General features: G+C 39.4%; 1 protein-coding gene across 3 annotated transcripts in view; it reads left to right on the top strand.

Annotated features, from left to right (window-relative positions):
• The window catches only part of LAMA4 (laminin subunit alpha 4), a 139,972-nt gene that overhangs the window by 17,995 nt on the left and 94,025 nt on the right, over positions 1-27,952 (top strand). For all 3 annotated transcript variants that reach the window (XM_061427545.1, XM_061427547.1, XM_061427546.1), the window contains exons 3-4: positions 16,620-16,721; positions 25,256-25,380. In XM_061427545.1, coding sequence (XP_061283529.1) covers positions 16,620-16,721; positions 25,256-25,380 — 227 coding nt within the window. The remainder of the gene's footprint in view (positions 1-16,619; positions 16,722-25,255; positions 25,381-27,952) is intronic.

The raw sequence follows: 27,952 nt of genomic DNA on the forward strand, positions 1-27,952 counted from the left end.
AAACTGCTCTGTAACAGTTCTGAGTTTCAGCATCTCCATTTTTATCTGTGGAGCTTTTTCACTGCTGATCTCAAAGCCAAGTCACCCTACTCTTCTAACAGAAAGTTTCTCAAAGACAATCTACCAATTCCCAACAGAACTATAGTTAGTAAAATCCAGGGACTGCCCCTGAAATCCAGCCTGCTAGGCTCCTCTGTCCATGGGATTTCCCAGGCAAGAATACTGGAGTGGGTATTTCCTTCTCCAGTGGATTTTCCCGACACAGGGATTAAACCTTCATCTCCTGCACTGGCAGGCGGATTCTTTACCACTGAACCACCAGAGAAGTACCCCCCACCTCCACACACAAAATCCAGGGATTGCCCCAGAAATAGCACTGCTTAGATGTGCCCCGAGTCTAATAGGGAATGAGAAATAAGAAAGACTTCAGGGGGTTAGGGCAGCCCCCACGTAGTCAGCAAAATAAAAAGGTCTCTGGGAGGCAGAACAGCTCTAACCTGCTGCGCACTCAACAGTTCACTTTCGAAACAGTGGGCACCATCATCCCTTGTTATCCTCCCGATCTTTGTTGTGGGGAAGATCCTCAGTATGATGAAAGTAATACTGTATCTAGGAAAATATAAATATATTTGTAAGATCAAGTAATTATCTTTATGGGGGAATGATAATACTCTTTGTAAGGTGCTTAAAATCTCTGGGCTTTATTAAAGGGCTGGGCTCTTCCTACTCTCAAAGACTATCTGTGATTATTTTGGCAGGTGAAGTACATTTTTCCTGTGACCTGTGTTTTTGGACCTGCAATATATCAAAATGTTCAGTGGAAATAAGCCTTTTGTTGTTTTCTTTTTGCAGAACATCTTTTTGTCTGCTCTCCCATTCAGTTGTTTTGAAAGCTAACAAGTGTTGTACCCTTGTTTAGATTTTAAGACATTGTATCTTCATCTCTGATTATCTAAACTGTTTTGATTTTCCTTTGATTACAGTCTCTCTTTTTTAAATCTGCTAACATAAATTCATCTAGAAAATGTGCTCTCTCCTCAAAGTCATGAGTCAGCATGGATTTCCTTGGAACTTAGCTCACATCATCTAAGAAATTTACAAACTTTTTAAAAGGAGAAAAAACTGAAATAGCAGTCAAAGCTTTAAATGAGGATAGAGTTTTGCTCTGTTTCAACTGTTCAGTGACTGGGCTATTGACAGTAGAGTAAAAAAACCCAAGTGCACAAGATTCTTGCTTTAATTATTAATAGATTCTCAATCAATTAAATCAATCTTATAGCTACTGAGAGGGCCATACAACCAGGTATTTCTATTATCATGCTTTGGCTCATCTCACTTTTGCTTAAAATGCATTAGATAGCAGAATGAAAGAGGATAATATGAAAATATTCTCTTCTTATAGTTGAATGGCATTATCCCTATGCACAAATTTTGACTTGGAAATTATTGTCAGTTCCAAACTCCTAACTCCTAGCTACATAACAGTTCTTCATGGGATCCCGGTGACGACAAGGAATTAATGAGGCTTCTAGGCATACCTAACACTTAGTTCGGGGTTTAGGGCATGCCGCCCGTGTTATCTATGAAAACAGAAGGTGGTGTAGACAGAAAGTGGTATCTCCGTGTGGGTATACTGTAAGCCAGAAGGTTGCTGAAGATGTCACATGAGTTTAATTGCTAATATTAAACTAATCCTTCCAAAGAAAATCCCAGAAAGTAAAAAAAAAAAAGTCATTCCATCTGGTGGCTTTTATTGAAGGTTACTGGGGGCTGGGAGGAAGGGAGCAGGGAGGATGCCTACTTGAAGCAATAAAACAATGAGAGGAATATGAGTACCAGCCTCTCTGCCTTATGGGAAGTGATTAAAAACCGTCTTGTGTTTTCCAGCCTTTTGGCTTCAGTGTTCTCTTTCAAGAAAACGCTGCACAGATGCTGCCTCCTCTGAAGGATCATTCTTGATCCACTACCCACCTCCAGGTTAAAAGTAAATTTCCCTTCCTCTTCACGCTCTCAGCATTTCTCTGTACTTCTCCTATATTATGACTCTTAGCACTTTCTACTGTATATTATAGTAAGTTACATATATACCTTAAATGCCCCAACTAACCTCCTGCAGGCCAGAAGTATCCATAATTCATCTTCTGGTTCCCCAAATTGCCTGGCCAAGTGCCTTCAGGATAATAGTTGCTCAAGAAAATAGTTCATGCTTTCCTTATTTGTGGAATACCTGCTTTGTGCCACACACTAAACTGGGCCCTGGGTAAACAGTGCTACATCAAAGAGAGACGCAGAGCGAGTAAATGACCATACCAAACACTGAAGCCAAAACGGTGCTGAGTTTTCTATTTGTGGCACATGTGCATTCTGACATAATCCTGTCATATACTTCTGATGAACAAATCAGCATTCAGTGAACCATGGTGTCCCTAGGCTGTTCATTCCAGGAGCTCTGTGCCACGGGCAAGAATGCCTTTTAAGCTAAAAGCTTTGTCTTTCCCACTGTATATGGAAAAATTGACTATGCACTTTCATGGAGAAGGTCTAGCTAAGAAATGTTTATATTGGAACAAGCCCCATCTCTAAATCTGGGCTTGTTGTTGAATGGTATTTTGTTTCCTTGGATCAGGGAAGGGGTCTGGAAACATCTGTAACTAAACGATCGCTTTAAAATCAGTACAATTTTCCCCGCCTTATATGACAGATAACAAAATTACTTTAAATCAAATACTCTCAGCCTTCCTCATCCATTTCCTTCCATAAATGTGTATTATTTTGCTGTCATTAAAACAGCAGTGCAGAGAACAGATCTACGGCACTTGAGGAGTTGTCATCTCTACAGTCATTTTCTTTTTCACTTTGTGTACTTTACCTTCACTTTTATAAACATGCTTTAACAGAATAACTATCTGGATCAAAACAGTAATTTGGGGACAAAATTTAAAAGCTACAAACAGATGATACCAGATTGTAAAGTGATTCTGAAACTACCCTTCAGAATTTTTACTAAAAATAAAATGTGCAGGTTATTTATGGTATTTATCAATGTAAAATGGAATGAAATAAAGATTTAAACTAAATAGTATTTTACCAAAATCATAAAATAAAATTTTAGAGGAGGGAAGTTAAGGAGAAAAACTGTGGGAAATAATCCCAAATAAGATGAAAAAAATGGAAATTCTGTACCAACTTTGAATATCATTCATGTTCTAAAAATAATAGAACTTATGAACAGTTCATGATATTGCAGTTAACATTTTGTGAGTAGAGATTTACAACTTGTTGGAAAAGTTTTTCTGTTGTTGTTTTGTTTTTTAATTAGCTCCCCAAATTGAGGAGCTAAATGTTCAGGATGGTGACTCATTTGCCTTGCCTTCTGTAAGCGGCTAGTGTTTGATATATTTGTTTATTTATGAGCTGTTTGAAAACAGACCTGTCATCAGAGTCTCTGAATAGACCACCACTCTGAAATACTTCATTTGTGCCTAAAAGATTCCATCTCCTGAGCCTTCTAAGTGCTTGACACGTAGAGATGTAAAATGTTAGCTTAATGAATTCTACTGCTCCCATTCTGCAAATAAGAACACTTGGGGTTAGATCACATTGTCATTTGCCTCATAAAATTTGTCTTGTAAAATACAACAAAGGCAGCACGTAGGTTCAACTTACAATCCTAAGCTTTGAGCCACTCACAAACCCTCTGTGTGGGATCTAACCTCCTTCAGTGTTGAAGGACGAAGGTGTTGGTTTCATGGCCCAGTCAAAATGGGAATGATGGTATTTTATTAGTACAATTTACAGGTCATAGTTTTCCTGCTAGGTGGGGCCAGATGTGTGTCAAGCTGTCATACATTCTGCCTAACGAGACATCTGCTTCTGACTCATAAGGGGAAACACCTGCATATGTTACATGAAGGGGGCATCCTTTCCCAAGGCCCATTGTCAGATCCCTCAAATGAAGCAAGGGAGGTGTCAGGCATGCAGCTGGATGTCACATAACCAGCTTCTAACAAGAGTTGACTTCTTTAGTGAGTAATTACATTATTTGCTTCACAGTCTATTTCTATCTGCGCTAAATAGAAACTGTTAAAAATTGAAACACACCAGCTATAAATTATTATATTTCAATTACAAATAATTGCCATATGCCACATCTAGTAATGCAGAGGGCTGAGGGACAGTGTTTCCTATCTGAACTGAGCCACACACTCACCGCAAACCTGAGCGAGGTTTACAGTGTTCTCCTCCCTCACCTGCCCAACTGCTCCATCCCGTCTCACCCCACTCCCTCACCTGCACTCCTGGGGACCAGTATTCAGACCCTTTGATGATTGATAGCACTCAGTTCTGAAATTTAGGAGATGGTACTAACGGAATAACTTTAATGAGATTCTTCATAAATCTAATAACCATGAGCAAAGTTGATTCTTATCCCAGATATGCCTGGGAAAGGCAGAGATAGACCATGTGGGCCAGTTTGCAGCCACAGATGAGGTATGAGCTTCAGCACAACCTTGGCTTTTTTTTTTTTTCCCTTTGGCCATATCATGTGGCATGTGGGATCTTAGTTCTCCAACCAGTGACCTGGGCACTGGAAGGCACTGGACTGCCAGGAAGTCCCACAACCACTGGACTGCCAGGGAAGTCCCACAACCCTGCACAATTCTTAACATCACTTTCCTCATCATCATCAAAAAGAAGTGTGGTTTAGTGGAAGGCACACTAAAGGTGGCATTAACTTGCTCTATGTAACTGACTTTAGAGAAGTCCCTTATTTTTCTAGGTTGCAATTTTCCCAACTTTAAATGAGAGGTTAGATGAGGGAACCACTAACATCCTTGGCAGCTCTGGAATCCTGTGATTCTGTAATGCCAAGATACATTCACTACATATTCATTAAGCACCTGCTATGCAAGGCACTGAGGATACACTGAGAAAAATCCAGATTCTGTTCTCAGGGAGTTAAGTCTTCTGAGGAAGAAAGCCAGTGAACCAGGTGTCACTGCTGAGCTATGTCCCATAAAGACAGACTTAGAGCTTAATGAAGAGCTATCAGTTAAAACAGACAACGCTGGCACAGACACATCCAAAAGGAAGGCAGAAAACTAATAGCTATTGAACCCCTTCCATTGGACTTTAAATGCACAATATTCGTCGATCCTCACAACCACTCTGGGAGATAAAATGGTGATCATTCCCTTTTTTTTTTTTTCCAGAAAAAAAAAAAACAAAACCCTGAGACTTCATGTTAAATAAGCCAGGCAACGTTAGTAAAACTGGAATTGGAATCAGATCTCATGCTTTCCACTGCTCCAGTTTGTCTCCAGGGGATTTAACTACAGTGAATTATGGCTTCTCTAAGGAACAGATTGTAGTACACCACATCGATACACATAGGAGATAAAACGGTGAGGTCTAGAATCTGGGGGTATCCTCAATGCAAACATATTTGGAGGAGAGATTCATTCAACAAATATTTACTGAGCTGAATCACTGCCAGATGCATGGTTGACAAATGGGGACTTGAACATGGATATACATGTGTGCACTTCTTAAAATGCCAAAGAGTAGATTTTCAACATATTCTGACAACTTGGGGTGCAAATTCTAAAGAAAAATTACCTATAGATATATGTTACAGGGGGAGTGGAGGATCTATTAGCTGTTGGAAGAATAAGGAGAAAAAAGAGACAGAGAGAGCACATTTGAAAAGAAAATTGCCCTACCTACGAAATGCTCTGAATTTAACAACTAACTGACTGCAATTCATTGAGAAATCTATCAAAATTGATACTTGAAAGGGATCCTTCCTTTGAATACAATCTCTTATCTATGTGGATTCCTTGAAAATATGCTTTAAAAACTGAACAGGGGAAATCTGTCACTTCTCCCAGATTGTTATAAATTATCAAAGAAGGGTCCAAATATGTGAAATACAATCCATCTTTAGATGGTGCAGTTTCAGTCTCCAGATGGATAGAAGTCAATTCGCTACTTCTTTTCAGTCTATAACTGGCTATTCCAAAAATATGCTTTGTTAGAGACACTCATATCCATATACTTTTCTGACTGTGGTCCCTAATAGAACCACTTAAAAATCTGTTGTCACCCCAAATTAATATTTAGGATGATTACCACTTAAAAAAGACCTTTGCACTTCAACAAAGAATAGTTATTTTCCAAAAATGGATGAAATGTACATGAAATGTAAAACTGGGTTCAGGATGTTGGAGGAGATCACAGGTGTGGTTATGGTTTTGCCTGCTTTCAGAGGTAAGTCCCAACTAGAATAAATAGGCACCCTTAAAGTCCTCCATATTGCACAGGTAGCCTAGGACACATAGCTTTACTGACAGAATAAATTAATAAGTGTAAATCAAATTGTCATTTAAACATTTTAGAAGAATCTAAAAGTTGATGTATGTTTTAACTTAGACAGACATACAGACATGTGAAAGGCTTCCACATAAGATGAGGTAGTTATTAGCTGTATGGTAGAAAACAAAGGAAGAACAAATTAAGTAAGGAATGTTCTTCTGCTTATTTTTTTAACTGTGTGTGATAATGGTACATAAGATGAATAACAAGGAAGTTAATATACACAGGCAGCTGAATCTATTGTCATGACCACATTAGTCACTTCCTAGAGATGATATTTTAGAGACCTCACCATGTCTAGACATGGAAATCCAATAGCCAGCCAATCTAAGTGGGACGTTTCATTTTTCTTCCTTCCTTTTGTTCTTTCTCTTCCTTTCTTTCTTTTTCATGAGCATTTGTATCCCCTACATGTATCTTAAGAAATAAAATATTGCCCATATATCTTCAATCTCACTCCTCTCCTTTACTCTTAAATTGCCTGATTTGGTAAGTTTCAATTTATTTCTTTTTTTTTTTCCAATTTATTTCTTATACTTTTCTTTATATGCATGCATCCCTACACATTACATAACATAAAATTATTTTTCATGTTTTAAAATACAATATAAATATTATACTGTTTCTATTCTATGACTTGCCTTTTTCTTTAATATTTTTTAAAGACTCATTCATGACTGGAGGTTTTCATTTCTCAGATTTGTCAAATTGCTCTTCAAAGTTTTTACATGACTTTTCCCTCTCTTCGTTCCTTCTTTACAAGTTCAAATCCACTTTTTCAACTAACATATTTTCAGCATCTACTGGCTATTTGTTAATTACTCTAATATTAATAGATAATAAGGATACAAAGCTGAATAAGACACTATCCCTGTTCTCAGGGAGCTCATGGTGATTTCAGGGGGGCGGGGGTGGAGCATAAATTAAAACTTGCAATTGGGACTGCACTGGCAGTTCAGTGGTTAAGACTTTGTTATCTTCCAATGCAGGGGGTACAGGTTTGACCCCTGGTCAGGGAGCTAAGATTCCACAGTGCCTCATGGCCAAAAAACAGAAGCAATGTTGTAACAAATTCAATAAAGACTTTAAAAAAACTTGTAATAGCATGTTCCATGTGCTCTAATGAGGTGTGTACAGAGTGCCATGTGAACACAGAGGAGGAGCAACTGAGTCTGAAACTGAGGAAAGGATTCATAGGTGATAGAGATAAAAAAGGCACCCCAAGACCCTGTAGCACAGTACATGCAAAGTCAAGGTGGTCAAGAGAATAGTATGCCGTGGGGTGGAAGAAATAAGTAGTTAAATTAGAGCAGAGGGAGCTGAGGTTGAACGTGAAGAGATCATTAGAAATTGTATTGTGAAATAGAAGCCTTGTATGTCATGCTAAGGAATTTTACTTACTCATGTATGCAATGAATAAAGAGCCACTGGGAGGTCTGAGGTGGAAAAGTAGTATGGTGAAGTTATTAAAAATTATCTCTGGTAGTAAAGAATGGACCAGAAGGCAGAAAAACTGATGATCAAGAGAAGAGTGAAGGTAACTATGATAATCCACGAGAGAAATGCCAAGATTCTGAGCTAAACATTGGTATTAGGAACAAGGAGGAAGAGTTATTTTGCTAAATATTTCAAAGGAAGAGTGCAAACTCTATGAAATAATAGTATGCAAAGGGTGACAGGAGGTGGGATTAGTCTTACCCAAGTGGAGGCAATAAGGGGCGCATTGTGTACAGAGAATTTTAAAACAGTAATAAAACTTACTAAACCACAATCTGCTTTTTATTAGCACTGTGTGCCAGCAATTCTAAATAATGTCCATGACAAAATTCTCTTCCCTAAAAAATCTTCTGTTGTCTAAGTTCTAACCAGTCACTGTGGTAACTGTTAAGTTTTAACAATATAACAGATATGTAAGTTTCAAATTAGCAGATTCCAGTTAACTTAACCTTGATAAACATTGTATCCTACACAGAAATTAATTTGGAGAACATCCAGTCCTACTGTCCAAACAGATAGAGATATTCATTTAAAGAGTAAATTTATAACAATTCAGAATTGTGTAAAGTAGTTTCTAACTTGAGACTCTAAACTCTGTGATACTTCATTTACCTCCATTTAAACCATATATTTGAAATAAACAAAGATAGCATAGTGCTTGTAAAAAAGAAATAAAATGTGAGTACTTAAACTTTGTCATTCTATATGCAAACCATTCCCTGATTCTTGCAGAGTTCACTCTTTTGGAAACATTTCCAAATACTACATTAATGCAAAATACATTCATGTGATTTAAAAGCATTAATTCATTACTTTTTCCTTTTATGTTCCATAATCTTTATCATTAACCGAGATATAAGAAGAAAAATAGATTAGGGAGAAAATATAATAAGGTCACCGTGGGATACATTTAAGTCCATGTGCTTACAGACCTGGAAAAGGACTTGTCTAACAAGCACTTAGAAACAAAAGCATGGCATAGAAGAGTGAGATCGGTGTTATGTAGCGAGTTTTGGGGAGAGGTTGACCTCACCAAACAAAAGTATGTAGATAGAAAACAAGGATACAAAGGTTATCTTGGGGAACACCAACCAAGTAGGAGCAGCAGAGGAAAAGGAACAACCTACCTTCTTTCCCCTCAAATGCTCCCTGACCCCAAATACTGAAAAAGACAGGCAGGAGCAAAACCCAAAGAAGGAGCTTTCCTGCAGAGACAGGAGAGAATTTCAAGGGTGGGGGGAGGCGGAAATCTCAAAAATATTAAGTGCTGGATAAGAACAAGTAACATTGGAAAAGCAAAGCCACAAAGACATCACCTGACAGCTCTGTCAGGGCAGTTTCAGCAGCACAATGGAGACAGAGGCTGAGATCGGCATAGAAGGAAGCAGAGCCAGTGTGACTGAGTCACTCACCAAGCTTGGCTGGGCAAGAATGGAGGAAAATGAAGAAGGGGCAGAGCTGAGGGAAGGTGTTCTTACAATTTGAACCTGAGGGAAGAAGTCAGGGCTCATCCAATACAGGACCTGGCACCTAACTGTACTCTGCTTCTCCTCATCCCTACGGGTGCAAAGAGACGGGTGGCACGTTAGGGAGGGAGGCTAGGTGTTGGAACAGAGCCTGCTGGCCACAGATGTGCGAGCCCCAGAGCATGGATAGGGGGTGAATCTTTCCTAAGAGGAACACGACGTCCTCTGAGGTGGGCAGAGGACATTAGGACGAATTACGATAAAGATGAGTTTTGAGAAAGAGAAGAGAGGTAGTATGAGATTTTGCACCCAATGACCTCCGTCTTCTCATTAAAAGAGGAATGGTTATCTCCTGAGATTAAAAGGATAGAGTAGAGATTTGGCATGCATTTCTCCTTTCCTACTAATTCACCACAGTATTTCTTCTGTGATGCATAAACCCATGAGGAAGAGCATAAAGAATGACAGGTACTGTCAGTCACATTCTGCTTTGCATCCTGAGTGGTCCAGTGTGAAGGCAGCAATGAACTATACCGGGTACCTCAAGACAGAAACAGGTACATCTACTAGCAATGGAAATTGATGAAATACCTCAAACAGAGGGCTCATCAGAGGAAGCACTGCTGCCTTCCCAGGGCACACTAAACAGGAGCCATTGTCAGTCTATAGACAATTAAACTTCTCAATTTCTTGTAAAAAGTAATGGTAATTTAGACAGACATTTGCAATCCTGTGGGTAATGATCAAATTGGAATATCTATGGGGTCGCACAGAGTCGGACACGACTGAAGTGACTTAGCAGCAGCAGCATAAAGAGCACTTAGCTCAGTGCCTGGAGTCTGTCAACAAACATTAGCTGTTATATTATTCACAAAAAGCAGTTGAAGAGGACAGAGATGTCTTCATCTTACAACACTGATTCCCACTAAGCGGTTAAGGAGTCATATCAAAATCCCCTAAACCTTGTAACTCTGAAGTTATTTCTCTCTCCTTGCTCTTAAGGCTAGCCCTTGTGGTTCGCATCTCTTCCTTTCTTGGAAATGTGTCCATGGCATTTGCCCCAGTAAATTAAATAAAACTGAGTCAGTTTTCAGATATTAAAAAAAAAAAAATTTGGCAGAGGCTATGTTGTGTAACCATAACTTGGAAGGCAAGGAGTGAAACGCACAAGCCAGCAACATGAGGCAATGTGAGGAGGGAGGACCTGGAGCAGAAAGGCAGATGCTAGCAGATTTCTTTTCTTTTTTTTTTTTTTTTTTTTTAAGAAAAATCAAAGGGAAAAAAGGCATTGCTAAAGCCCCATTATGTTTTATAAGTGGTAATCACTACTATAAATGAGCAACTTAAAAAGTGTTTTAAGTAACTTTTCAAGGAGGAAATTAAAGAAATTTTCATCAGCATTAATGAACATAATCATGCTCCAATCCAACTCTTCAAAAGAAAATTTTTTATGGCTCTGGGGCTCTAAACTTTTCTTGTTTGATCCTCTTGGTTTTACAACTAAGGAGGGCTATTTATTAGCACGCACAGTAAGTATTTCATCACAGCCTGAGTCTGGTGTTATCTACAAGTCCAAATAAGCATTTGATCAAGTACGGGGTTTGAGAACAGTTATTTGAGATCTTTGAGTGGAGTACTGGTTTCCATGCCCAAGAGAATACCAAGAAGACCTACAAAGTGTGCTGAGGAATAGCCACAGAAATACAAAGTAAATGCCACGATAAATCTCTCTGCTCTACAAAATTAAACGAGCTGACTTAACTGTGGACAAGATAGTGGTGTTGTGTTCCTCAGAATTCCTCAAGACCTAAATCAGTGTCTCTAGTTCATTTGATTATTAAATTGAGGACTGGAGAGCTTTATAAGCTTGCCAAGGAATGGCAGATAGAGCTCCTAAGCAATAAGCACAAAGGTAGTTCTAAGAGCCAACTAGGAGAAACCAGCACCATGGTTTGTGTTCAGCTGATACCCTAGCTTTATGATGCCAATCCTAAGAAGAAATATCTTGGAATTGGATAAACCCCTGAGGAATGTTGAAACCACTTTCCTAATCAAGCTATGGTGAAATCACTGTCAATATTTAAAAATTAACTTTGCCTATTGAAATGTAGGGAATTTCAATTACGCAAACAAGAGCTTAAAGAGACCCAAGGGAGGATACATGGGTAATTCTCTCCATATTCAAGTAGAGTCAATCAAAAAGGCAATTTCTTGCTAACTGTAACCCATTGCATAATGCATTTAACTTATTTTGGCACTTCCATTACAGTTTTGTATATGAACAATCAGAACATGTTAAGTCCTATCAAAAAAAAAAAAAATAGGCAAAGTTATCAATAGCTTAATTAAGGACTGCTTTCCATGACAGATATTTTATCTTTTGTTTTTATAGATATAGAAAAAATAGCCTGTGAGATGCCTGCATGCATGCATGCTAAGTCACTTCAGTCGTGTCTGACTCTTTGTGATCCTATGGACAATATGCAGCCTGCCAGACTCCTCTATCCATGGAGATTCTCCAGGCAAGAATACTGGAGTGGGTTGCCATGCCCTCCTCGAGGGGATCTTCCCAACCCAGGGATCAAACCCATATCTCTTATGTCTCCTGCATTGGCAAGTAGGTTCTTTACCACTAGTGCCACCTGGGAAACTCGTGAGATGCCTACCCATGTAATAAATTATTATGTTCTTAGAAGTCACTCTTCCCCAGCAAAGGCTAAATTGATTGATTTTTATTTTTTAATATTTATTTTTATCTATGTATCTGGTTGTACTGGGTCTCAGTGGCAGCACGTGGGATCTTCGATCTTCGTTGCACATGGGGGATCTTTTAATTGCAGCATATGAGATATTTAGTTAAGGCACGCAGGATCTCTTTTAATTGCAGCACGTGGGATCTAGTTCCCTGACCAGGGATCGAACCCAGGCCCCTTGCACTGACAGCCCGGAGCCTTAGCCACTGGACCACCAAGGAAATCCCTAAATTGACATTTTTAAATAGATTAAACTACTGGTTGCTATTAGGTCCCTAGATACTATCTGATTTTAATTCTGCTCAAGTTTTAAACAGATGGACGTCAGCATTGTGTAAGATCCAGAGACCCTTGAGTAAAGGCATAAAGCTTTAGATCCTAAATTAGCATAACATTCTATCTTAAGGTGACTAAATTTTAAGGTGACTCACACATTAAAAATGAAAAAAATAGGTCAAATCCTATTAAAATAGGCACAGGGCTGTGGAGTATACTCTCAGTAATGGAATTTTATTATCATTAATTCATTATTTGTTGGAACTGGAGATGAGAGTCTGTTTCTCTCTGGGACATCAAGAACCTACTCAGAGATCTCAAGATATGTCTCACTCTCTCAGATGACAACTTCAGGCTCCTCCTAAGTCTGGTCAATTTTGCCATTGTTAGTTTTTTAATGGGTGATTGGAGACCTCAGATTCCTAAAGAATGCTATTAGACCATTTAAGCTTTTTAGTCAACTGGGCTTTTCAACAGTAATTTTGAAGGTCCTCAGTTCAGTTCAGTCCCTCAGTCATGTCTGATTCTGTGACCCTAAGAACCTCAGCACGCCAGGCTTCCCTGTCCATCACCAGCCCCTGGAGCTTGCTCAAACTCTTGTCCATCAAGTCAGTGATGCTATCTGATGGTCCTAGAGATTCAGTATCTATATGAAAGCAGTGGCTTGTAGCCAATTCCAATTAATTGGCTCCTCTGTGATAATATTTGGAAAACACGGTGAGATTTTTGTGAGTTTTTAACTTGAAACAGTATTACTTTGCTTGGTACTCACTTTATTTGATAACTCCAAGAGATTTTTAGGGATTTGTCACAACCAAAGGATGCAGACTGAACTGTACTTTAAAAGACTACAATTTAAGAACTTTTAAGAAAATTCAAAACATATGATGACAGTATTGTTGGTTTAAGTCTAGTGTTTTCAAGGGGATTTTTTTCAATGAGGACAAAAATGATCAGCTGTTTTTCAATTTGTTAATGTGGTGTATTACATTGATTGATTTGCAGATATTGAAGAATCTTTGCATCCCTGGGATAAAGCCCACTTGGTCATGGTGTATGATCTTTTTAATGTGTTGTTGGATTCTGATTGCTAGAATTTTGTTAAGGATTTTTGCATCTATGTTCATCAGTGATATTGGCCTGTAGTTTTCTTTTTTTGTGGGGTCTTTGTCAGGTTTTGGTATTAGGGTGATGGTGGCCTCATAGAATGAGTTTGGAAGTTTACCTTCCTCTGCAATTTTCTGGAAGAGTTTGAGCAGGATAGGTGTTAGCTCTTCTCTAAATTTTTGGTAGAATTCAGCTGTGAAGCCGTCTGGACCTGGGCTTTTGTTTGCTGGAAGATTTTTGATTACAGTTTCAATTTCCGTGCTTGTGATGGGTCTGTTAAGATTTTCTATTTCTTCCTGGTCCAGTTTTGGAAAGTTGTACTTTTCTAAGAATTTATCCATTTCTTCCACGTTGTCCATTTTATTGGCATATAATTGTCAATAGTAGTCTCTTATGATCCTTTGTATTTCTGTGTTGTCTGTTGTGATCTCTCCATTTTCATTTCTAATTTTATTGATTTGATTTTTTTCCCTTTGTTTCTTGATGAGTTTGGCTAATGGTTTGTCAATTTTATTTATCCTTTCAAAGAACCAGCTTTTGGCTTTGTTGATTTTTGCTATGGTCTCTTTTGTTTCTTTTGCATTTATTTCTGCCCTAATTTTTAAGATTTCTTTCCTTCTACTAACCCTGGGGTTCTTCATTTCTTCCTTTTCTAGTTGATTTAGGTGTAGGGTTAGGTTATTTATTTGACTTTTTTCTTGTTTCTTGAGGTATGCCTGTATTGCTATGAACTTTCCCCTTAGGACTGCTTTTAAAGTGTCCCACAGGTTTTGGGTTGTTGTGTTTTCATTTTCATTACTTTCTATGCAAATTTTGATTTCTTTTTTGATTTCTTCTGTGATTTGTTGGTTATTCAGCAGCGTGTTGTTCAGCCTCCATATGTTGGAATTTTTAATAGTTTTTCTCCTGTAATTGAGATCTAATCTTACTGCATTGTGGTCAGAAAAGATGCTTGGAATGATTTCTATTTTTTTGAATTTACCAAGGCTAGATTTATGGCCCAGGATGTGATCTGTCCTGGAGAAGGCTCCATGTGTGCTTGAGAAAAAGGTGAAATTCATTGTTTTGGGATGAACTGTCCTATAGATATCAATTAGGTCTAACTGGTCTATTGTATCGTTTAACGTTTGTGTTTCCTTGTTAATTTTCTGTTTAGTTGATCTATCCATAGGTGTGAGTGGGGTATTAAAGTCTCCCACTATTCTCCAGAAAGCAGGAATAGAAGGAACATACCTCAACATAATAAAAGCTATATATGACAAACCCACAGCAAACATTATCCTCAATGGTGAAAAATTGAAAGCATTTCCTCTAAAGTCAGGAACAAGACAAGGGTGCCCACTTTCACCATTACTATTCAACATAGTTTTGGAAGTTTTGGCCACAGCAATCAGAGCAGAAAAAGAAATAAAAGGAATCCAAATTGGAAAAGAAGAAGTAAAACTCTCACTATTTGCAGATGACATGATCCTCTACATAGAAAACAATTTTTAAAATACAATATTTATTTTATTAAAAAATATAGATTCTTTTGCTTCACCATCAGACCTACTGAATCAGAAACTCCCCAAATCAAATGTCCTTAACTTGGGCAGTTAGAAAACTCAGAAACCACTGGTTTGGAGGCTCCTGAGATAACTAATACTTAGCCCTTCACTACTGTTATCCATTCCCCTTTTAATTAAAAATTTCACCATATGTGAAATTAGGTGGTCTGACTTTAAAGCTTCTGGTTATCTAATAACCTTTTCCTCTCTTTTGTTCCCTAGTGGAAACTGAAAAAAGGCTTACCATCAACTATAAAGTCTCCATTATAAATTGGTCCCCTCTCAGCCTTTTCACTTAGAAAAACAGAATTTCTTTACCTTTTCTTTATTAAAAAAATGTCATTGTGCTCTATTAAACTTCTTTCAAACGGAATATATTAAATTTTAGTTTTAGGACTACAGTGTTTTTATACTGTGAATGGTATCTAGTGAGTCTCTAGAGAGAAACAAGCAAGAGGAAATGGCTTTGTGTAACAGTCAGGGACCTCAGCCAGATACAATGAAAAGTTTCCTGGTCAAAGGACAGTACAAGCTACACTGAGTCAATGGGGGGTGTGATGGGAACCCTCTTATTTTGTAAGTTTGTGGAAACAACCCAGATTCTTATCTGTCTGGAATTCTTTAGATGTAAATCTGTCTGATAGGCAAGGACTGAACTTCCAGACCTGTGACGGCATGGCATTTCTGTCTTGCAGTGCTGAAACATTCCAAAGAAATGCAAAACACATATCTGTGAGCCAGGAACCATGGCATAAAGGATGAACAATCTCACAGTTTCTCAACCTGACTCCTAGTGACATTTGGGGAGGGCCATTCAGCAAATGCAAGGTAGGCTACCATCACAACCCACAGCATCTCCGGGCTTAATTATCTCACCACCAGAAGGAAGGAAAACAATGTATATCTCACAGTCACGCGGATAAACAAAATACAGGGACGGCACCTACACACAACCCACGACATGTGTAAAGATTCATTAACTTCCGGACCCCTCCGTTCAAAACTTTAGGATCTGAAAAGAGGAATTTTTTAAGGGTACAACTTTATGAGGCACATCTTTTAGGTCGTTCTGCCACAGCCAATAATTTCTGAACCCGTTAGGTCTTTATTCACAGGGACCACGATGTAGTTCTTCACCCTAATGTGGTTTTGTTTTGTCTTGTTTTGGAATGAAAGAAAACATTAGAAAATTTCTCCTTCATTGTTACCTAAAATCTTCTCATTCTTCCTAACAATGTTCGACGGTGTTAAAGGTGTTCCTGTTATCCTCAGAAAGTGACAGGAGTTCGCGCAGTGCAGACGAGGTCACGGTGCGGGCAAGCAGCTGCTCATCGCGAGAATCGGGCACCATTTGTTCTCGCGGTGTCCAGACTGCGTCAGGAGCCCTCCCCCGCAGCCCCCCAAAATCGCAAAGAGTGGGAAAAGAGGAAAGATATATGACAAAGACAATTGAATGGTAGCATAAATAGTTCATTTCAGTATGTGTGCTGTAAAGAAATATGTAGATCGTTTACTAATCATCTCTTACTCCTCCCAGAAAATGTTGCCCAAAATTGACCTTTTCAATCACGAAGATGCTTTTGTTGTGTCTGTTTCAGAAATGTGACGCTGGATTCTTCTTTGCCTACTCGGAAGAATGTCTGCCCTGTGACTGTAATGGTAATTCCAACGAGTGCTTGGACGGCTCAGGACTCTGTGTGGTAGGTCAGGGGCATATGTCACTTTTCATATATTTCACTGAGCCTTTGCATCTCTGGTGGAGATGAAATATTCTTCCTGGACATTTGAGCTACGGAGGAGCAAACTGCTCATCATGCTTTCTCTTTACCCTTCAGCTTTTCCTGTAAAACACCTCATATAAACTGCTTATGATTGTAAGTGGCCACCAAGGTGTATCTGTGAATGTGCCCCTGGCCCTGGTGGTAACTGCCCCACCACTTTCGGCAGCTGATTTCCAGCTATCAGCCACTGGGGATGGACCTGAAAAATAATACACAGAGGAGGAAACCATCCATCCAAATTCCTCTGTAATAGTATAGTTTGCCATATGTTTGGCTTCACTCCACATAAACCCGGAGAATAAAACAGTTGTTTCATAGCCTATTTTATAACTTAAGATAGTCAGGTCTATAGATCAAAATTTCATAAAAAAAAAAAAATTTGAACCAAATAGCTAATAAAAATGAAAACTTTGGCATTGTGGTCTTTGTAACTCTGTAATCAAGCCCCCCTCCAGAGACTTTTTCCCCCTTAACTGAAATGAATTTTCTAGTAGACAGTGAAACATGATAGAGATTTATGAAAGAGACTGAGAAACCTTTTAGCAAAAGTGCTTGCTATGTATTTCCCATTTTCACTGAATGGATTGAAAACCTAGTGAAAATGGGGATTGAAATATTTACCAGAAGTGACTTCAGTAGAAGTCGTAGGAGGCATTTTTAAAGACTTACACTCTAAGATCATGTTTTCCTTCATGAGCTATATACTACATAGCAGAAGTGGATTCTTCTAGTTCCCAGGAGGCAAAAGAAGCTTTTCAAAATGCAAGAATATTTTTGCATAAACTGGAAACTGCAAGAATACTTAAATACACCTATCTACCTCAAAATTAGCATAATTGATGGCATTAGGCAGATGGTTTTGATTATAAGTGATCTTCATGGTGTGTACATGAAGGTGTTGTTTTACCCGCGCATTCCATTAAGATGCAAATTAGAACATTTCCATTTATTTTAAAACTAACAATTCACATTTTTCTAGGGACAGAAGTAAGTGGCAAACACTAAAGGTTGCTAATGCATTGTAGTGTTTGTTTAGTCCTGGTGTTTCTATTTTCCCCTTCCCCCATCTTCTTAAATAACCATTACCTCCAGGATGTCCTCTGTAGCAGTGTAGGCACATGCAGCTGCCAAATCGACCCCTTTCTAATGCTTCCATCTCCGGTTTCCTGTTATTTTAATCCCAGTGACATTTGAAAAGAGAATCCCATGAATGCACTTGAACTAATAATGTACATCTCTGATAATTTGACCAATTAAGGACTCTTCCTTATCTGGTTTATTTAAGTGTAAGACAATAGGGACTGGCCAGCCCATCAGCTGCTTTTAGGCAGTCAGTAAGATGGAAGACTGAAATAAAGGGGGAAAAAAATCTCCTGTTATGCCTGTGGAGAGCTATGATAAAACTACTCTTCCTTACAATGACCTTGTCAAGAAAGGAGCTATCATGGTTTTATCTTCGACCTGGACTTGAACTTCCAAAGGGGGCGGTCATCATGTGATTCCTTCATCGTTCCTGGGGCATACAAGGTTCTGATAAAAGTTTGGGGATGGACTTGGGTATAAACGTTTATAAACACACTCAGGTCAGTTGCCAATCCTCCTGAAATTACTTTGTTCCAAGATGGAACATAAAAAAAAAAAAGCCACCTTACTTATCCTAAAACTGGTCCCTCCACCTCACTCTACCTAGAGGGAAGTGTCTTTTCCCCGATTAATATATGCTCAAAGGAAAAAAAAAAACCACACAGGTATATACTATACATGGAATTCAGAGTGAAAAATCACCCACAATCTTATCTCCAAGAACTAAACATGTGTCTATATTCCTGTAAATTTAATTTAGGTAAGTAAGACTAGATGATGGGCTTCCCAGGTGACTGAGATTGTAAAGAACCTGCCCGGAATGCAGGAGACCGGGTTCAATCCCTGGGTCAGGAAGATCCCCTGGAGAAGGAAGTGGTGACCCACTCTAGTATTCTTGCCTGGAGAATTTCATGAACAGGAGCCTGGCGGGCTGCAGACCGTGGGGTTGCAAAGAGCTGGACACGACTGAGTGACTAACACTAAATGTAAGTGAGGAAGCAGAAGAGGCTTGCCAATATAAAAAGAATATGTTGTTACCTAGTTGGCAAATACATTGTCTGTGGTGGCACATTGGAATCAAACTCATATTTTTCTGTTTCCTTTGTCATCCTTGTTCCAGTTTGCTGGTCAAGCAGGGCCAGCTTCTCAGCTCCTGCCCCGTTGGAGCTGTAACCCCAGGTCATTCTCAGCTCCACCTAACACCTGGCAGCTCACTCTGGGCACCAGAGTTTCAGTCAGTTCTTACAGTTTGCCTGACCCACCTTCCATAAGCAACCAAAAATAAATGGCTTTTTTTGTTTCATTTTATTTTGAAGGCTTATAATGCCTGTCTTGTCTTCCCCTATTTGTTTTTAATTCTCCCTCCATTCCCATGTTCAGTTTCAATTTAACCTTGTATTTTACAAACTGATTTTAAGAGACTAAGCCATTTGACAATAAAATACAGAGAGTAGACAAAGTTATGCTACCGTTTAGACATACCAAAAAACTTAAGAGATTTCTTTACAAAAGGATTGGCAATTCTTCAAATGCAGAAAGGTGGCCAAATGAAAAGTGGCTTAACTAACGAAATCCAATATGTATTGATGGTCTTTCAAAGGGCACCCTGCATCTTATCAGAATTTTGGTGCATTGGGGTTTCAGCAGAATCAGCTAGGCAGAGCCCCAGAGGCCAGGCAGCTCCAGTGGGCATGGCAAATTCTCTAGGAAAGCACCTGAGAGAGGCATGAGAAAGGAATTAAGGTGTAGAAATAAAGCAGACAGATGGCTAGTGATGGGAATGCCTGGTCACTGATAACCCATACTTTATCCCAGTTCTAGAGGCTAGGTACAGAGAACCAGGAAGAGGTTATGACTAAGGCCAGTTACCACCTAAAGAACCAGTGCTTCATCATTAGCAGAAAGCATGGAGCCCACTGACCAGAACTAGGGTGGAGAAAATCTGACTTGAAATTCACTACTTGCATGGGGTTCCTTAGATTCTTTTGACTAGAATTGATCTGTTGATTTCATTTATCCACTTAACAAATAAGCATTTTTTGAGTACCACTTATCTGCCTGATACTATTCTAGGATCTGGGTTAAGTGGCCTCCACTGTGTGGACTGAAGGGCTGTAGGGCAGAACACTAGTTGAAAATGCCTGTGGATGTGACCAATGTAATGAAATTCAAAGTAAGAGGACCATGGGAGCCTCAGAAATATATGCAGAAACCCCCACTTGCTCAGTAACAATTAAAAAAAAAAGATAAGGAAATTTCGAGGTCTGTGCCAGAATTTCAGGGGAAAAAAAAAAGCTAAATTTGAATGAAAATAGATTTGAAACCACTCACCCACAAAAACATAATTGAAACCTAGAGAGAAAACCATCAAGCTGTTAAGTGTTCATATCTGGCTGGTGGAAATGTGAATTGATTTTTATTTTCTTCTTTTCCCTTTATAGTATACCTGCCCAAGTGTTCTACAACTGTCTGTAATAATTTTATAATGAAAAAGATTGATGTTCAGATTAACTTCTACCTCACCCTAAGCACAATGGAGAAAGGGAAGTAATTCAACATATTTAAGGCTAATGAATTTTTTATTACTCCCAAAGCCTAATTAAAACCTAATTCAGGAAAGCAAAAATTTTACATCTCTAATTTCTGTAGCATCTTTCAAACTCTCCTTTATGTGTGTAAAGCCAAAATCAACCAATCTAAGTCCCTTTAAGACTATACATTTGTAGTCGGTAAACCAACACCCTCATTAGGTATCAAAGAGAAAGAAGAAACTGAGTAATAGGGAACTTTTTTTTTTTACCCGACTCCAGTACTCTTGCCTGGAAAGTCCCATGGACGGAGGAGCCTGGTAGGCTGCAGTCCATGGGGTCTCGAAGAGTCGGACACGACTGAGCGACTTCACTTTCACTTTTCACTTTCATGCATTGGAGAAGGAAATGGCAACCCACTCCAGTGTTCTTGCCTGGAGAATCCCAGGGACGGGGGAGCCTGGTGGGCTGCTGTCTATGGGGTCACACAGAGTTGGACACGACTAAAGCGACTTGGACTTAGCATAAAATCAGTATCTAAATCGAGAGCATAATTCTTACATTAAAATCTTGACAATTTTCCAATCTGTTGCAAGCTTGGAAAAGCCCACATTTTGCAAATAGTGATTTATTTCCTTGCTAGCTAAAGTTTTGAAATAAAGTCATAAAATTACATGTGCAAAGGATTCTAAGGATGGCTAGCTCAGTGGAGTCCCCTGGTGCTTTGTGCCTCTAGCATAATAATATGATGAGAACCAAGACAGGTAATAAGTTCTCTATATGTTGTTTTTCCTTCTTCCAACCCTGAACATGCCTCTCTTTTCGTATTCCCCACCTCAGTTAATGACAGCACCATTCTGCCAATCCTCCATACTTAGATGTCCTTCGTGCTTCATCAACTTCCTTTTTCTCTTCACCGACGTTTAGCTGAACACCAAATCCTACTAGTTCAACCTAGGAGAGAGCCTCCTCTGTTCTGTACCCTCCTACTGTGTTAATTCATGCCTGCAGCATCCCTCCCTGACGACCAGTACACCTTCCCAACTACTCATGATGCCCTGCTCCAGACTCTCCTTCCGTAATCTGTCTTCCTCACTAGCAATGGAGATATTTTTTATAAACAACTTAATCAAGGCATCCCCCTTTTCTAAAATCCTTCAAGGATTTCTATTCCAGCCTCAGTGAGCTTCTCACTGCCATCTCCCTGGACATATTTTGAGAACCACAAGTCTAGACAGACTACAGTGACTCATGAAGCATCTGACCAGCCACTAACCTGATCCTTTTAGGCTTTCTTTTCACCTTATATTGGTGCTGTGGCCCAGGTGTCTAGAGACTCCATTTCTCACATGAAGGAGACACAGCTGGTGCCCAGATGTCATTCCTGACACCTAATCTGCGATTGATTTCCAGACATAGCTTTCTTAACCATTGGCCAAAGATTCAGAATGCTTTTTTCATTTTTAAGTGAGGTCAGTTTCATTAAAAAATTAAATTTTTAAAAACTTTCCCAACAACAATATACTATTTATTATTGTAATTTTTTAATGATGCTAAAGCTGAAACTCCAGTACTTTGGCCACCTCATGCAAAGAGTTGACTCATTGGAAAAGACTCTGATGCTGGGAGGGATCGGGGGCAGGAGGAGAAGGGGACGACAGAGAATGAGATGGCTGGATGGCATCACTGAGTCGATGGACGTGAGTCTGAGTGAACTCCAGGAGTTGGTGATGGACAGGGAGGCCTGGCGTGCTGCGATTCATGGGGTCGCAAAGAGTCAGACACAACTGAGCGACTGAACTGAACTGATTGCCATTTTTTTCCTTTCTGGTTTTTCTTTTTTTTTTTCTCCTTTCTGGTTTGTAAATGGCAGAACAATGAAGGTAAAGGATATTTGCAGTCTCGGAGTAAAAGATTTAAGAAACATTGTATACTGTCTCGGCTAGATGTTTGTTTTACAGACAGAGAATAGAGACCTAGAAAAGTCAACTGAGTTGTTCAAGTTCAGTCATCTAGAAACCGGAAGAGCTAGGGAATTCTCCCTGCTGCCGGCCCTGTCCCTGCCAATATCACAGAATGTACTTCATTTACCTTTTAGGAAATTTCATAGTTAGCTCTTCAAAAGAAGGCAGATGTCTAAAGTCAGTGTTTGCACTCTGAGCACTCAGAGGTCATAGTGATTTGGAGGCTCTTCCCTTGAGGGTAGTTGCTCCCTGTGGCTGCCATGGCAGAAATAGGGCCCTGACAAGGAAGCCAAAGCGCCCATGGAGTCGCAAAGAATGGTCTGACATCTTACAACAGTCCTGTTTTCTTCTGCACAGATGGCTTTCATCTGTCCAATAAGGACTCGGACTAGTTTGACCCCACTCTAGAGTAGCCCTGCCAGATTGCTTATGGCTTGTGCTGCATGCTAGGTCGCTTCAGTCATGTCCAGTTCTTTGTGACCCCGTGAACTACAGCCTGCCAGGCTCCTCTGTCCTTGAGACTGTCCCAGCAAGAATACTGGAATGTGTTGCCATGGCCCCCTCCAGAGGGATCTTCCCGACCCAGGGATCGAACCCACGTCTCTTACATTTCCTGCATTGGCAGGCAGGTTCTTTACCACTAGTGCCACCTAGGAAGCCCTGCTTATGGCTTAAATTCTGGGTAGTTGGACAGGGCTCATTGGTTTTCCCTGGGATAAGAGACTGCCACCAATTTTGAGCTGGCTCTGGGTGTGGGTTAATTTCCTTTACTTGCTCCAGATACTAATTCACCCTTTTCCACTTTGGCCTTCCTCTTTCTTTTCAACAAATATTTGCTGAAGATTCACTCAGCACGTGATGCAGTGTTAAGAACAGTGAGGAAAATGTGTTAACATCTTGTTGTCTGCACATCACACTCTATTTTTTCAGTTTCTCATCTGTCAGGTGTCCTGAACTAGCCTCTTAATCCTATTCTGTTAACATAATTCTAATTAACAGTCAAAGGTGGCTAATGGCCATGTCTAATGGCTGATCAATTGGCTAAAGACCGTTCAACCATGATAGCTGTGGCCCACTGTCTAGTGTGTGGCGCTTGAAGTCCAAACTGTTAGCGATACAGTATGACACTTTCCAGTGCAGTCATTTTATGACTCTTTTGGGAAAGGAACCTTTTCTCCAACACACTGGAGAAGCAGTATAATACGGGAATTTCCAGCCTAACTTCTAGAGCCAGATTGCCTGAGCTGAAATCTCACTTTTGAGACACACCTACCATCTGTGTAACAGTGGGCAATTTGCTTAACCTCCTTGTATCTTTATTCATTTTGTAAAGTGTGAAAAAAAATAGAATTATTTTTAGAATTATTATGAAATTATTATTATGAAATTATTCATATTATTATTATGAAATTATTATTATGAAAATTAAATTAGTTAATCCACATAAAATGTTTAGAGCAGGACTTCACTATTATTTTATTTTGAACCTCAACATAGAATGTAGAGACAAAATAAAGAGCTCAAAGTTAAGTTCGCACTCCCTCCATCTTGCCTTCCCCAAGATTCCTCCGCAGAGCCCTGTTTGAAAAAAGTTAACTGTTAAAGTTCTAGCGCATAGGTGTTACCAGGGGAATTGCTCAAACAGTAGGGTGTCTCTTCCGTGGTGTTCTAATTCTAGTAATACAGTTTATCACTGAAAAGCCTATTCAAACTTTATACACTCTGGTGAATATAAAGATGAAAACATCGTCATGCTACTGGCGTTGCCCTGTGTGATCTAGTCTAGTCCAGTTGGAGAAAATACCAGTAGACCTGCATCACTGCCTCTTACAGAGGACTAGTGAGAAATTAATCCACCAGTTCAACAAACAGCTGCTGAGTACCGCTCCATTGAAGCTGATGGCAGTGCAGTGCTGAGAGACATGTAGGGGGAAGCACTGCTGAGGCTGGGTGTCCCTGCCTGCTCAGTTGCGTCCAACTCTTTGCAGCCCTATGCACTGTAGCCCTTCAGGCTCCTTTGCCCATGGGATTTCCCAGGCAAGAATACTGGAGCAGGTTGCTGTTTCTTACTCCAGGGGATCTTTCCGACCCAGTAGTTGAATCCATGTCTCCTGTGTCTCTTGTATTGGCGGCGGGTTCTTTACCACTTTGCCACCCGAGGCTCGAAGCTGATGATAATGTGTGTAGAGGAGGGAAGGATCAAGGAGGGGTCATCAGGAAGGAATCCTGAAGCTCTCAAAGGCCTGGTGCAGATCTTGAATGATAAACAGGCATTCTAGGCAGAAGAATCAACTGTTGTGAGCTTTTCCTCCAATTATCCCCACCATAAATGGAAGAATCACACAATAAACCAGCTTACTATTTCTCATATATCATTACGCAGATACCAGCCCATTAGCTGAATATTCTTTATCTACCTTCTAGTTCATTTATACTTTACTTGAACACATTTTATTCTTCTGAGCTCATAAATTCTTAAAATGTTCCCCCAGTGTTTATCAGGAGGGGATTTTTTTTTTCATTTCATATTTATTCCTAGTCAGTAAACTGATGCTTCTAGGATATTCAGAGCTTGATCATTCTGATCATCATTCTGAATTGAAATGAATGGCTAATAATCTGCTCTTCACACCAACTCTGAAGAGCGCCCCCAGGCTGCCAGCGCACGCACAGAAGTGTTCCCCATGGTTCACACACTTTGTAGCATCCACTGGGCCCAGCATAGCTCCTCTGTGCTGACCGGTAAGTATCATTATACACCATCTGTTCTGTCAGGCCCGATATCCCTTTTGCTTGAAATACTGCTTGATTCCCACATTTGCTGTGTATAAAATTTCTTGTGTGCCCTTGTCAATTTTCTTATCTTTTTGTCTCATAGCACTGCCAGCGGAACACAACAGGCGAGCACTGTGAGAAATGTCTAGATGGTTATATTGGAGATGCCATCAGGGGGCCCCCCCGGTTCTGCCAGCCATGCCCCTGCCCCCTGCCTCATGTTGCCAAGTAAGTCTTAAAGGAAATAGCCTTTTCTACTGCTTATCCCCTTTGTTTTTCTTTTCTTTCTTCTCCCTATATAGAGTTCTAGGGTTTTTGTACAATCAAAATTGAGTATCTCCTGTTGTAATGAGATTGGAAAAAGTACAGGAAAGTTTTCTAGCCCGAATCCACTTTCAGGAAAACTTAAACACTTGCAGTATAGGTGATGACCCTGTGCCCTAAATACTGGGGGTGGGTTGCAGGACACATCACAGACACAGTGAAGTTTCCCAAGCTTTATAAGCAAGGCTAGTCTCATTTTTTCTCTGCTATCCCTTAACCTAGAGAGATTGCAAATGGTGATACCAACACAATTATAATTCAGTGTTCTCAGCAGTAGTAGTTTCTTCCAACTCACAGAGCAGACCTTTTCTACATGTGGCAGCTAAGTGGATTTTCAGTTAGAAATAGAGCATAGATAAACAGAATGCTTTAGACCAGTCAGCACATAGAAGATTTCTGAGAAGATGAATTTTCACTTCTGGCTGTGTTTCCTGAATGAGAAGTTACAGACAATATGCATACATCTTAGTGGAAATAATGGAATTCTTTTCAGGCACATATATGTATAAATCCAGTAGTCAAGTCAGGACTGGCCATTTTATTGGCTTAAAAATGTAGAATGTAATGTAGAATTAAAATGATGTAATGGTATTTAGTTTTCCAACATTTTGCATACTCTGTATCAGGTGCTCTTCTGATTATTTGGATGTAATATTTCCTTGATAGTTGTTGTAAAGATTAAATAATGCATATAAAGTAACTAGAAAAAGTCCTGAATGCCTTACATACACACACACTCTCTCTGTCTCTCTCTCTCTCATACACACACACACACACACACACACACACACACACTCTCTCTCTCTCTCTCTGTCTCTTGTTTTCCTTTTTATTATGGCTTAAGACAGGATATTGAAGATAGTTCCCTGTGCTATATAATAGGATCTTGGTGTTTATCCACCCTATACATAATAGTTCGCATCAGCTAACCCCAGACTCCCAACCCATCCCTCTCCCACCCCTCTCCGGCCACCTGACGACCGCCAGTCTGTCCCTATGTCTGTGAATCAGTTTCTGTCCCATAGCTAAGTTCATTTGTGTCATTTGTTCCATTCCACACATAAGTAATATCATCCCACACACTTTCTTATAAAGAGAAAAGAGATGACAGCCAAGTTTCCCCCTGTTTTCCCCTTTATTGAACACCAGTGTCACCTAACATTTCACCTCATAGCTTGTGATTTGTTCAGAGCCTCTGATGAGTCTGGCAGGCAGTGAAGAAGTCAAAAGCTTTACAGTCCCATCTTTCTTTAGAAACCATTAAACTGCCTTAGCCCTTGCTTTGTAACTTTTCCTGTTCAGTGGTATTAATAACGTGTACAGAATGGATGGTTCTGAGAGTGGGAGTGGAAAACTCAAACACTGTTCTGTTATTTTTATTCAAGCATGTCCTGATTTATGAGCTCCCTTTGCTTCATCAAGATATATTATTTAATTGTTCATTAATATTCTGCTCTCAAGCATGAGTCTTAACCATATCTGATGGTGTGTTCAATGTGCCATTCCCTTACCGTGCTGTAGTTATTTTGTTTAATATATTTACCTCCAACTTTCTAATAAGTTTCACTCATTCTCCTACATGAACAAAGTTGTTATATAGCATCATCTGCTCAAAGCAGGTTTATAAGATTAGAGCTGCAGTTTCTTTAGAAATTAACAGATGAATTAGAAAGGTAATCCCAAATTCTTCATTGTGTTGTCTGACTTTTGTACTTTTTTGCACCATACATACAACAATTACTTATCTAAATTATGTGACATTAATGCTTTGAGATATGAGGCTTCTGGAACCTCATTGGCTGAGAAGTCTTATCTACATAAAATCAATATTAATCAGGCACTTATTTCGTGCCAATCATGTACTGGTTGTTGGTCACAGTTGTGAATAGAATGGTCAAAAACTCCTGCCTTCCTTAAAATAGATCAGATTACAACAGTATTTTGACGCTTCTAAAGCATTTGACCTCTTTATCTATGAGACAGATTATCCAGTGTCTTAGTTCCTCAAGAAGCTCTTTTGAAGATTGTTAATGCTTTTAAATAAAATAAGCAGAAACTTGCCAGTCGGGTAATGAGCTTCATGTCTTAAAAGAGAAAACAGAGGTAGTTCCATAGGCACCAAGAAATACCATTTCCACCCATGTTCTTTCTCTGCTTGTGTGTGTAGATCTGAGTTCAAAAGAGCAACTGAGGGACTTAGGGAATGATTGTGCAGTTAGGTACATATTCACAGATATTCATAGATATAAAAGCTGAAGTTTCTAGAGGACAGATTTGAGATGAAAAAACCTGTTGAAAATTAACACAAAAGCAAAAATATACAAGCTGTAAGTAAAGAACATATGTGAGAGTATGGAGGAATGGGGAAGGGTAGGAGAGATCTGCTTTCTCTGTAGTGGCAATTGTTCTATTTCCTGAATCCCTTCGGGGAGAAAACTGGCTCCAAAAAGCTAGGAGTAGTCTGCAGTCATAGAAT

Source organism: Bos javanicus, chromosome 9 (genome assembly GCF_032452875.1).
Source record: "Bos javanicus breed banteng chromosome 9, ARS-OSU_banteng_1.0, whole genome shotgun sequence".
In the NCBI taxonomy this organism is placed as follows: domain Eukaryota; kingdom Metazoa; phylum Chordata; class Mammalia; order Artiodactyla; family Bovidae; genus Bos; species Bos javanicus.